This window comes from Castor canadensis, chromosome 16 (genome assembly GCF_047511655.1).
Source record: "Castor canadensis chromosome 16, mCasCan1.hap1v2, whole genome shotgun sequence".
Taxonomy (NCBI): Eukaryota; Metazoa; Chordata; class Mammalia; order Rodentia; family Castoridae; genus Castor; species Castor canadensis.
In genome coordinates this window covers 56,449,201-56,461,921 of record NC_133401.1, presented here as the reverse complement: position 1 = coordinate 56,461,921, position 12,721 = coordinate 56,449,201, and the positions used below count along the sequence as shown (strand labels likewise).

The 12,721-nt window shown below is 35.8% G+C and overlaps 1 protein-coding gene across 2 annotated transcripts in view; it reads left to right on the top strand.

Moving 5' to 3' along the window:
- Positions 1-10,366, top strand: part of Fam114a2 (family with sequence similarity 114 member A2) — a 39,865-nt gene extending 29,499 nt beyond the window's left edge. For both annotated transcript variants that reach the window (XM_020181796.2, XM_020181794.2), the window contains exons 11-14: positions 219-358; positions 3,171-3,243; positions 6,162-6,215; positions 8,277-10,366. In XM_020181796.2, coding sequence (XP_020037385.1) covers positions 219-358; positions 3,171-3,243; positions 6,162-6,215; positions 8,277-8,411 — 402 coding nt within the window. In that variant the 3' untranslated portion in view covers positions 8,412-10,366. The remainder of the gene's footprint in view (positions 1-218; positions 359-3,170; positions 3,244-6,161; positions 6,216-8,276) is intronic.
- The last annotated feature ends 2,355 nt before the right edge of the window (positions 10,367-12,721 follow it).

Genomic DNA, 12,721 nt, shown 5'->3' with positions numbered 1-12,721 from the left:
TTCTGTTTTTGTAGTTATGAACTCATCTACAAAACTATCATTAATGTGGAAGAAGAGACAGTTTATTAAAGGGCAACTATTACTAGTCTTTTCTCTTAAAATACTAAATTCTTCAGTATGAGAGAAGCAAGGTAGTGCCATTTCTATTCAGATTTTAAAAACAAAAACCAAAATTAATGTTTTGTTATGCTTTTTTGTTTGCTTGTTTTCCCGTCCAGAATATCCATGCGTTTGCAATCAGAAGCCTAGCAGAATTGACTGCCTACTCAATTGAACTGTTCCACAAAACAGCAGCATTGGTTCTGCATGACCAGAAGCAGGAAGTGACAGCCATAGGAAGAAGCCAAACACTTTCCCAGTATGTGCGATGATATCTTTTTAAATGATGCAAATTGCTAAGGAGTTTTCTCCAAAGTTATTAGACACTTCTCTTTTAACAAAATATACTGTTTACATTGCACCTATATACAGATTTGAGATTTGTTCATTTTGCATGGTTTTTCTTTTTATTTAGCTATGATAAGTGTACATTATAAGCCTGTCCTTTTTATTAACTGACTCATGCTCTAAAAACTGTTTCTTTGTAGAGTGTTAGTTTTAATAGGAGCAGAACTTGGCATAAGTTAAAACAGAAAATAGTTCCAATTACTTCAGTCCATAATAATAGTTATTAGTTACTGAGTGCTCATTATATGCCAGGCACTATGCTAAGGGATTTATATGTATTATTTCTAATTATTATAACAACACAAAGGGTAATTGATTAGTCCTCCTTTAAAAAAGAGGAAACACAGACTCAGAGAAGTTAAGTAGTCTGCCCAGGTTGTGCAGCCCAGGACTTAAACACTGGTTTAAGTCCCACATCCATTCTTTTTTCTGACCGTATTGCTGATTTGAGCAAACATAGTGCAAAATAAAAGAATAGTAATCCCAAGAGGAAAAAAGATATGGTTGTTTCTAAATAGACCTAAGGTGGTTTTATTTGGAGAGAGGAGCTCTGTGTAGCCCATTATGACCTTGAACTCACAATCCCCTTCCCTTATCCTCCTGTGTGTTGGGATCATAGGCATGCACTGCCATGCTTGGCCAATAGACTTCCTGATTTAAGTGAGAATTTTTATTGGAAAAAAAAGAGTGTCCAGTGTGTTAGGATTGGGAGGGCTATTTATATTCTGGACTTTGCTGCAGCTGCAATATCATTTTTGTTCTACAGCATTCCATAAGAAAGACCTACTTTTGTTTTGAGCGCCCTTAAGGATAAGAGATAAATAACCCCAAAGTAGCCTATCGTAGGGAAAAGTGGTATTCCTGCCACTTGGAGGAATGCTTTTTCAGAATGTCTCATTCCCACATTGTATTCAGATCTCTATTCAAATGCCACTTTCTCAGAGAAACCTTCCTTCATCACAGTCTAAAAATAGCCTCTCCCATCATTCTTTTAATTCTTTGATTTATTTTCTTAACTCATATCACTATCTAGTGTGTGGTTCTTTATAGGTATATATGTTTACTTGTATACATATTCAAAATATGTGTGTATGTGGTATTTATATGCAGTCTCCCCCCTTTATTGGCACATAGTTAGAATTTGTGAAAATGAGGCTCTACTTTTTCACTGGTATATCCCTATTTCCTAGAATAGTACCTGGCATGAAGAAGACTTTGAGTGAAAGAGTGAACCACATATTTAATTTAATTGTACTTCTTTTGGGGGTTGCAGGGGAATTAGCGTGTTTATTTGGTGCCAAGCTCAGTATCTAATGAGATCTGGGAAGCTTCCTGGCTTTTCTGATAAGCTATGTTACAAAGATGTGTCCAATAAGGAAGACTCTTTTTCTAGTCAATGTGGCCTTATTTAAAAAGAGGTATTTGTTATTTCATTTATTCATTGAAGCACACATGAGTGGGGGGGAAAAACTATGTCTTTTAAGAGCAAAAGAAAAAAAAGATACCCTGTATCCAGAAATCACTGTCAGTTAGGATAAGATCAATAGACACCAAAAAACTATGATACGAGGGTGCTAAGATGGGAGATTTTTGGTGTTAGGGTTTTCTGTAATTTGCTTTGGAACCCAACTAATGTCACTTATAAGCTGAATGGCGGTAGCCAAATGCCTTAACTTACCTTAGTTCATTTCTGAAAACTGAAAATAAATTGGTGCCTCTACCTCATAGCAGTGTTGAGATTAAATGAGTAAACACATATCATTAATGTATCTGTTGGGGTCTAATCAGGAAAATAGGCCAGTCTCTCAACATTTGGGATTTGGCAGAGGGAGTATTTACAGAAGGTATGGAAGAGCTGAGATGATAAATACAGTTGATGATTCAAGTGAGAGATGAGTAAGGGCACGGAAGCCATTTCCATGGCTCAGGTTGGAGGACTTAGGGAGAAAGCCAGGGAGTTAGAAACAGGGAGGGAACTGGTCTGCAGGGTCTTGTTCCTGAGAAAAGACAGTTGCTGTAAGAAAACCCCTGTAGAAGTCATTGTAGAGGAGAGAAGAATAGTGTGACTTCCATTGGCTAAACAAGAGGGTTAGGCAGCATCATTTGTCAGAGAAAGGCAAGGAAGGGATCTAAATGCAACCGAAGGGAGTGGGCACTGAGAAGCATTAATGCTTACTTTCCTCCAAGTGCTGGCTACAGCTGTTGGAACCCAAGATGGAATATGGAGAGGAAGTAGCAGGATTACTTTGTGCTGCTTAGGTAAGGTGACCATGAAATTTTGTATTCCAAACTGATACCCTAGGAGAGACAGTCACTCTGGAACACCTTGAAGGTGGTGTCATGCTCGTCTTTGGACTCCTGAAGGATTTGGTCTGGAGACTTTTATTTTAACTATATTTATAAATGGAATGTTGGGTCTTTTAAGTACTATGTCCTTAAAGTTCATTTTAATTATTTATTTTGATTTAACTTGATAGTATTTCCTAGAAAAGTGTTTTTCTAAGGAGTGAACCTCCTTTTCCTGTGGTATTGCCTAATCAAATGGGTTCCCAAATATATTAGATAGCTGACTTAGGTGAATTTATGCTTTAAAAACTTTCTTCTTTCACAGGTGTTAACAGGAGTGATTTTTTTTCTTATGACAATTGTTAAATGTAGCTTATTAAGTAAAAAAGAGAGAAAGAAAAAAAGAACTCTTCTGATTTTTCTTTCTCCTTTCCTAGGATGACAGTTATGTTATGTAAAGAACTATCCTCTCTGTCTAAAGAGTTCACCACCTGCCTAACAACTGCTGGGGTAAGAATTCATGCCTTTTACAGGTTAATGTCTAGCTGTTTTTTATACAGTTTACATACTATAAAATTCTGTTTCACACTCACAGTTCAAACAGTTTCAAACTCACAGTGGCTTTTAGTATATTTACAGAGATGTGCCATCATTATTATAGTTAAAATTTAAAACATTTTTTATCACTGCCCTCTATCCCCCAGATCCTCATAATTGTAATTCACTTCCCATTTCTTTCTCCATGATCCCTCAATCCAAGGCAATACTGATTTATTTTCTGTTTTTGCATTTGTTCTGTTCTGGACATTTCATATAAATGAGATCATATAATGTGGTATTTTGTGTCTGGCTTCATTAACTTAGCAGAATGTTTTTGAAGCTCATTCATGTTTTAGTGTGTATTCTTTTTTATTATGGAATAGTACTCTTTTATGGATATATACCACATTTTATTTATTTTTCAGTTGATAGACATTTGGACCATTTCTACTTTTTGATTATAATGAATATTGTGAACATGCATGTATGAGTTTTTGTGTGAGCATGTTTTTTCATTTCTCTTGGATAGATAGCTAGGAGTAGAATTGCTGGGCCACATGGGTGATACATACAGCTCATTGAAAAACTGCCAGTTGCTTTCCAGAGTGGGTGCACAATTTTAGATTTTCATCAGTAATGTATGCGGGATTCATTTTCACCACATATCCATCAATACTTGTATTGTTTGTCTTTTTAATTTTAGCTATTTTAGGGGGTATGAAGTGGATACCACTTCACTGTGGTTTTGATTTGCATTTTGCACTTCTCTAAGACTAATGATACCATTTTACCATGTGCTTGTTAGCTGTTTGTATAACTTTAGAGAAATGTCTACTTGGGTCATTTGTTTTTTTTTTTTGTGGTATTAGGTTTTGAACTCAGGGCCTATACCTAGAGCTATTCTACAAGCCCTTTTTTGTTGTAGGTTTTTTTGAAATAGGGTCTCGTGAACTATTTGTCTGGGTTGGCTTCAAACTGCCATCCTCCTGATCTCTGACCCTGAGTAGCTAGGTGTGAGCCTCTGGCGCTCAGGCTTTGTTCATTTTTAATTGGGTTGTTTGTCTTTTCATTATTGACCTGTATGAGTTTTTGTTTTTGTCTTTAAACTTTTTCTGGGTATGATTTTTTTTAAAAATCTGGTATATGATATGCACATATTTTCGCTAAGTCCATGGGATGTTTTACTTTCTTCTTTTTCTTTTTTTTTTTGTTCCTCTGCAGTACTAGAGTTTGAATACAGGGCCTTGTGGTGGCAAGGCAGGCGCTCTACCACTTGAGCCATGCCCCCAGTCCTCACTTTATTGGTAGTGTCCTTTGCATAAAAGTTTTAATTTTGACAAAACTCAGTTTTTCAGTATTCTCTTTTATCACCTGTACTTTTGGTTTTATATCTAAGAAATCATTGTGTAACCCAAAATTAGGAAGATTTACTTCTGTGTTTTCTTCTGAGTTTAATTTTAGCTCTAACACCTGTGATCCATTTTGAGTAAATTTTTATGGATGGTGGGTTTGTAGGAGTCCAACTTGATTTTTTTTGCATGTGAATATCCACTAGTTCACAGCACCATTTGTTTTAAAGAGTGTTCTTTCTTGCACTGAATTGTCTTGGTCCTTTGTTGAAAATCAGTTGATCATACATGTGCATTGGTTTATTTCTTGACTTTCATCTGTATGTGAGTACCATATTGTCTTAATTACTGTGGGTTTGTATCAAAAAAGTGTCTTCCATATCTTTTGTTGTTTTTCAAGACATTTTTGATCATTTGGGTCCCTGCACATTTTCATATGCATTTTAGGGTCAGCCTTGTTCTCTTTTTATGAACTCTTTCCGTATGCTTTGTACTTTCCCTCTGAGACTTGTAATGGAAATATGGACCTTAATAAAATAAAACCCCCTAGTTTTTACTCTGGTTTTTAAAGAGAGCTTCTTACTTTAAATAGTAATAACATTCATATTATATAGTTGGCAGTCAGTGAGAGAGTTGTAAGTAAACCTTAAGTTTTTTTTTTTTAAATTGTGATTGTAAGAAATTTTATTGAAGGTGTGTGAATTATGGATGATAATTAAGAAACTGGTGACTATGAATTAAGATAATCAAGGGCATTTTAACCCCAGTACTACCAAGATTTTAAAAAAGCAAATAAATATAGCTATATAATAAGTGTATTATTGTCAATGTGGCAGCATAGTTACTGTGGGGCTCTAAATTTGCTTAAAGACCATGGCACAAATTAAATTTAAAAATTTTGAGTTTAAATTATTCCTGAGAGATAGCCTTTCTTTTCCTCTTAATATTGTCTTTGAAAGAGTTCCTTGGTTTCTTAAAATGAATTTTATAAAGGCAAATTATTTCATGTGTTCCTTAAGGATAAGCTAGTGAATGAACTATAAAGTGCTAACACATGCAAGTATTAAATTTGCAATATTTATTTGCATGAAATGTGACTTTTCTAAACAGCCTGTCTTAAAGAGCAAACTGCACTTTTTTTTTTTTTTGCAGCCCCCAGGCTTGCTATGAGATGCTCTTACAGTAAACAGCCTGTTTTAAAAACTGTTGAATTTGAGCACATGTTCCAGATTTACATGTTTTGTTTTAAAATTGTTCTGAAGTTTGGGATCAGATGTACTTTTCTCAACCTCTCTTTTAAAATGAAGATACTTTGAAACACTAGTAGTTTACTAGAAGTATACTATCAATTTGGATAACACAGAAAGGTATAAAATAAGGTTAAAGCACTTAAAATTTCACCATCTAGAGGTGATATTTTGCTCTTTTCAGTCTCGTCATCCTATGCTTCTATTTATATCTGTGTGTTTCAAAGTGGGATTCTGCTCTCCCTGTTTTTTAATGTACTCTGCTAACTTAAATCTGTATTCATTATTCTAGGTCAAAGAAAAGGCAGATGTTCTTAATCCATTGATTACTTCAGTATTTCTAGAGGTTAGTAGTAGTTTTTGACTCCTAAGACATTCTAAGTCTTTAGTTTTTGACTTTTTTAAAAAAAAATCTAAATTGGTAGTTTAGCCATATTTGCTTATTTGTTGGTACAGATATGACCAGTGTGATGTTTATCTGATGTGTATTCCCTGCTCATTACAGGGAAAAGGGGATGGAAGAAGCAGTAGGCGTCATTACTCAGATCCTCAGCAGCTTCATGGACAGTTCTCAGTAATGAGATACTTTCAGAGATCATTGATAAACACGAAGTGCTGAAATTATAAATAAGCAAGCACTACTACCTAAAGGACTAAGGCTTAGGAGAGGTGTTACAAAGCAAAACATGTCATTTCCTTGCCAAAAAAAAAAATAAGAAAAGAAAAAAAGAAAAATCTTTGTTTTGCCAAAGAAGTAATATGTTTGGCCTAGTCCTCATCAATCTGTTAGATTTAGGGAGCAGATGATTTTAAGTATTTGGAAAAGAATGTATGAAAGGATCTCATAATTATATTGCCTACCTATGTGACGGTTTCTCGATTCCATGTTTTAAAAATTCTGCCTTAGGGCTGGGTGTGGTGGTATATGCCTGTGATCCCAGCTACTTGGGAGGTGGAATCAGGAAGATCACCAGTAGAGGCCAGTTAGTGAGACCCTATCTCAAAAACAAGATGGGCATGGTGGTTCTTATCTATAATCCTAGCTACTTGGAAGGTGGAGGTAAGAGGGTTGTGATTTGAGACCAGCCCGGACAAAGTTAGTGTGAGACCCTCACTCAAAAATAAACTAAAGCAAAAGGATTCAAAGTGGCTCAAGTGGTAAAGACGTTCTGTGTGCCCTCCCAGTACCACCAAAAATAAAAGCAATGCGAGAGTACATATTGATCATTGGTTAAGCTTTAAATAGGAGTTATTTTTTTTAACTAGTTGGCTTTTTTTTTTTGGTGGGGGCAGTATTGGGGTTTGAACTTGCTGAGCAAGCACTATACCACATGAGCCTTGCACTGAACCCTGTTATTTCTTTATTTTAAAATTGCTATTGAAGAAATGCTTTTAATTCTTTTCATGATTTTCTTTGAATAGCTCATGGAAACATTTTTGATCATTTAAACAATTTATAAAAATGCATGTTTGTGATTTAGGAGCTGGCAGAGTGACAGAGTTGAAAGAACTTTCTCTGATTTGCTATATGATCCTGGATTAGGAATTTACCCTTCTTGGCAGTCTTATTAATTTTAATTTCAAGTACAGTGTAAGAGATTTAATTAGATGACTTCTGTGCTCTGTTTTGGCTAGAAAATGTATTAAAAATACACACCAAAGTTTGAATAGGAGTACTAGTTGATAAATCCAGAAAAGGTAATCTCAGTTGATATGGGCACTCTATTGCTATTTGAGTTGGCTGTTTGTGCTTACAGATTTGAAACACTCTTGACCTTGAAATTATAATTTTTATCATAATGTAATGAGCAATCTGTTATTCGTTTGAAAAGTGAGAGATTTTCAGACATAAATGAAGTCTGTCTGGTAAACTGATCATAGAGATTCCATAATGCTTTTCATAAATATGTCTGTTGCACCAGATAGAAATATATTTATGCTGGATCATCTTGAAAGCAGTGTTCCTTGTTTATGTTTATAAGCAGATATCTCATGTTCACTGATTGTATTGACTCAGTGGAAGAAGAGCTGTCATAATGGGCTGGAAATCCTATTGGTGCCGATTCATAGCCTTCTGAAAGCCTTTTTCAGTAATTGACTATAGTGCTGGGACAGAATCTAACTAAATAAATCAAGGAATAAATAAGCTTTGAATGTTGAGTTTGAGCAGGATGCCAAAAACAACTCCTATTTCTAGTAGGCAAGCTAGAAGAAAATGCTACTATTCTTTTTGGTGCTGTCATATTATCTTAAGAGCTAAATGTTTCTCTTCCTTATAAGAATTTACTGCAAAAATTCTGTTAGATTGCAAATATTAATCCCTTCTTTTGTTGTCTTATTTCATATTTTCTTTTTTTTTATGTAATTATGATACTTACTTTTTCTTGTTTTTTTCAATTCCTACCAGGCATCAAACAGTGCCTCCTACATTCAAGATGCCTTTCATCTACTCTTGCCTGTGCTGGAGATCTCTCTTATTGAAAATAAGACTGAATCACCCAGGCATGAGTTCCAAGCCCAGAGGTCTTTGTCAGAACATTGAAGAACAGAGAATATGTGACCTGAGATTTATGATGTGCAAGAAATGCTACTTTCTTCAGGGAACCCCTGCAAAAATAAATGAAAAGAGTTATTTTAGTATATAAAAATTTAGGCAATATGACAGGTTTAAAGAGGATGTTTGTTTCCTTACTTGGCTGAAGTAGTCACGTTCTCACACTGTTCTTCCCAGTTGTTATAATTAATAAATTATTTGGAAAAAAAAAGTTTGTAGAGAGCTCTAGAATAGCTCTAGGTAAAGGCTAATGGGACACTCAGGCAAAAATGTTGGTCTTTCTTTAATATGTTGCAAAACACAATTTTTGTCATGGATATAATTTGCAGGCTGTGGGTGAAATTAGTTGTTAAGCAGGAAAAAAATTAATTTGGCATTCTAGAATTTATAACATGCTTGGTTTATTAATGTCAGGGAATTTGTTCTTTTTAGAATAAAATCTATGGTTTTAAGAGAATTGAGCATATATAAATGCTAAAATAATTACCCTTTATCATGTGAATTCTTGGAAATGGCTAGGAAGTGTCATGTGTTTTTCAGTTCTCAGTACATACCTGGCACTGAGGAGAAATTTATGGAGTGTTATACTCGGAGCCACAGGAATGAACTATAGCAAAATGCCCTTCCTTTGGCTTCAAATGACTCCCCCAGTCCAGGATGACAAGCTTCAAGTTGTCCCTACTAAACTGAATTCAAGGCCAGTAAGTGCAATTTAGAGAAACACTTTCATGTTTGCAGATACTCTTGAGTCTGTTCAGGTTGTTTTCATGCATACCCTGATGCAGGACAAATTCTTTAACAGCCAACTCCAAAGGAACTCTCTTGGTGATACGGCTTTTGTTGTTTGAGTATTATTGAAGTAATTCATAAAGTCCCATAGAAATGTTCACGAATAACATTATTTAACTCTAAGTCAGTACATTTTTCCTTGTTTTTTTTAATTTGTTTTAATGTATTCTTTAACTTGCTTTTAAATACAACTTTTTTTCTGTCTTCAACAACTAAAAGCTATTTTGGAATCCACTTTTTAAAAAATGTTCTTCAACTTTTAATGATTTGGATAACTTTTGTGAGCTCTGCCCTCATCTTCTAAAAATTTAAAAATAAAATATAATTGTGTTCACTCATAAGTGTGATATTTCACAAGTATCAAGGATTAAAATATTATGTCTTAACCTGACATAATATTTTATGTTATTTTTTAAATTATTTTATGTTAATTTTCATAAAAGGCTTAAAAATGAAGCAATTGAGAAATGAGGAAGTTCTAAAAATGACAAACCTCTTAGTTAACATGTCATCAAGGCCTCTGGGAATACATAAAAGGAATTCAGAAAGCTTGCTCACTTGTGTGACTTTTCAACTGCATCCAAATACTCCTCAAGCACTGGTCTGATCATTTTGTCCTACTTTATTTGAGGCCCCGTTCTTGCTTATTATTTCGTCTGGCCAAATCCCAAAGTCTCCCTTTTTGTCTATCTCTTCCCCAATTGACTCATCAGGGGAAAATACTCTCTCAACTTATCTATCCTTTGAACTAGGCAAAGGAAGGCTCCTGTGATCAGTTTACCCTTACAAATCAATGTTGAACTGTTCAGACATTTAACTTTCTCATTGGCACAGAGACTGAATTGAAAGAAACTATAATCTGTTCCTACTTGTCTGCCCCACACTTATCTTTTTCTGTACATTCTGGCATGTAATCTTAAACTAGTTCTAAAGTGGAAGTTGTTTTCCTAACTTGACCATGAATTCAGCAATATACTTAATTTCTACACTTGTAAGTTGGAATAAACTTGAAGTTTGTCACAGTTCCTACCAGCCAGTCCCACCTGAGTAACTGTTGCACTGACATTGGCAATTTCAGCCAAATCTGTTTAAATCTGAATTGTCTACATAACAATTGTAACTGTTTCTGTCAGAATTAAAGGACTTCTCTTAGTGTTTCTCTCTCCCACATATATCATTAAGAGTAAGTCAAGCTTCATAGTTTATGAAGCAAAAGTTTCAAACTAGGAATAGAATATAATGTGTAGCATTCAGTAAATAATAATTATCTTGCACCATTGAGTTCCTAACTCATTATTTGAGTTCTAGCATAGGTCTAGCACATGGTAGGAAATTTTTTTTTGGTCCAAAAAGAAAAAGAAATGAAGGAGGAAGGTGGAGAGAAAGAAAAAGGCTAGTGGAGCTTTACTACCAACAGAGAATGCAGAACTGGAGAGAACTCAGATGGTTGAAACCCTTTGCTTCACAGCTAGGGACACTGAGGCCCGTAAGAATAACTCCTTGAAGCCTCTTTGTTAGGTCAGAATCATACCATGTTTTGCGTTTTTATGAAGAGGCTACAGCCTCCCAGACACTGGACTAAGTGCTGGGGAAACAATGCAGTCGCTCCTGCCCTGTGTTGCTGCCTGCAGAGTCCTCTGTGTTGAAGCTGCAGTGCCCTTTGGGGAAGGAAGGGAGGCTGCTGCCCTGTTTTAATGAACTATAACTGTGTTGTTTGGATTTGCCCTAGATCTGGTTGTGATTGTCCAGTTAGGTCAGCAGATGCATCTATCAGTACTCTCACATTGCTACTTTTGGTGGTGTGGGACCACTTTCTGCTGTCTGTAGAACTATAGTTCAACAACAACCAGAAGCTGAAAAGGGAACTAGTGTGGGGAGCAGTTTCAGTATCTACCACCATGGTATATACTTTTCTCTTAATTCTCATAACTGCTCTGGGGGCAGGGCAGTGGCACCCCCAGTTTAACTCAGTTTTACTATCTGTAAAATCAGTCACATAATAATTGTATTATAAAGTCATCGATAGGTTAAATCTATGTAAAATGCATAGAAGAGTGCCTGCCATGTAACAGTATGAGATAATGCTTAGTGAGCAGTATGTGTCAGACACTGTTCTGGACATATAGGTAATAATTGTATTTAATTCTCACATCTACCCTATTAACATGCCCATTTACAGATGGAAAAACAGAGGCACAGAGAGGGTAAGTAATTTGCCTGAGGTCACAGAGCTATAAGTGGTAGGGCCAGTATTTAAACTCAGATGGTTTGGTACCTGAGTTCCTGTTTTTAGTATCACCTTACATTGCCACCATGAGCTGTCAATAAAGGAACCTTGATAACTACATTAAAATTATGGAACAGATTCAGAGGTTCGCGGCATTTTTAAATTTCACAACTATGTTCAGTAAAACCTCTGTAGCATGAGTCTGGTTGTGTGATTCCCAAACATGCTTATTTTATTTCTTTAAGGGAAAGGCTCAGATATCTAGTGATAACATCCATATAGAAGCATCTGATCAGGTTATCCAGAGCTGCTAGGACTTGGCAAAGAAAGGATAGTTTGGTGACAAGTTATGTTTGCCACTGCAGGAATAAAGACCTCAGTGAAGTAGGAGCATCTGCATCAATTAGTGATCAGAAAAGAAAGAGGAGAGCACAGACGTGCGGAGCAGCTTTATTTGTAATAGCCCAAACTGAAAATGACACATATCTTTCAGCAGTGGTACATCCATACCACAAATTGCTCTTAGTAATTAAAAGGAACAAACTTGATACATACAGGAACTTCAGTGAATCACAAGGAAATTATATGATCTGAAAAAAATCCCAAAAGATACTGCAGAATTCTACTTATATAATATGGCAAGGGCAAATGTGTATAAATGGAGAACCAAATAACAGTTGCCAGGGGTTAGGGATAGGGCGTTGGGAGGAGGTGGGTGTGGTTTTAAAAGGGCAACAGGAGATCCCTGTTGAGTTTCTTAGCTACATGAACCTGTACATGTGAGGAGCTGTATGAAATTGAATGCAGATGCACTTATCACCCCACAAACGAGTGCAAAGACACTGAGGCATCTGAATATCTTAGGTGGATTATATCAGTGTTCATATTCTGGTTGTTTAGTTGTATTTGAGATTTGCAAATTGTTACTCGAGGGAAATATGATGAAGGGTACACAAGGTATATCTCCAGTAATACATAACCTATAGTTGTTTCACCAATGATTTTAAAATTAAAAAAGGAGGGTAGCTTCAGGCCAAGGAAGCCAGAGCGGCAAGAAATCACTTGGCTGGGAGGATTTAACAGAGACCCAGTGAGTCCTCTTGCCTATAGGATTGTTCCCATTACAGGCGCTTGAAAGCAGAAATGTGACTTGATGTTCCTCCTGTCAGCAGATATTTTGGTAGTAGATTTCAATGTGGGATGAGAGGAGTGCAGGAGGGGTTTGAGAAAGTTTCCTATGGGCTTCTGATCCATCTTTTTTTTTTTTTTAAGTGGTTCTAGG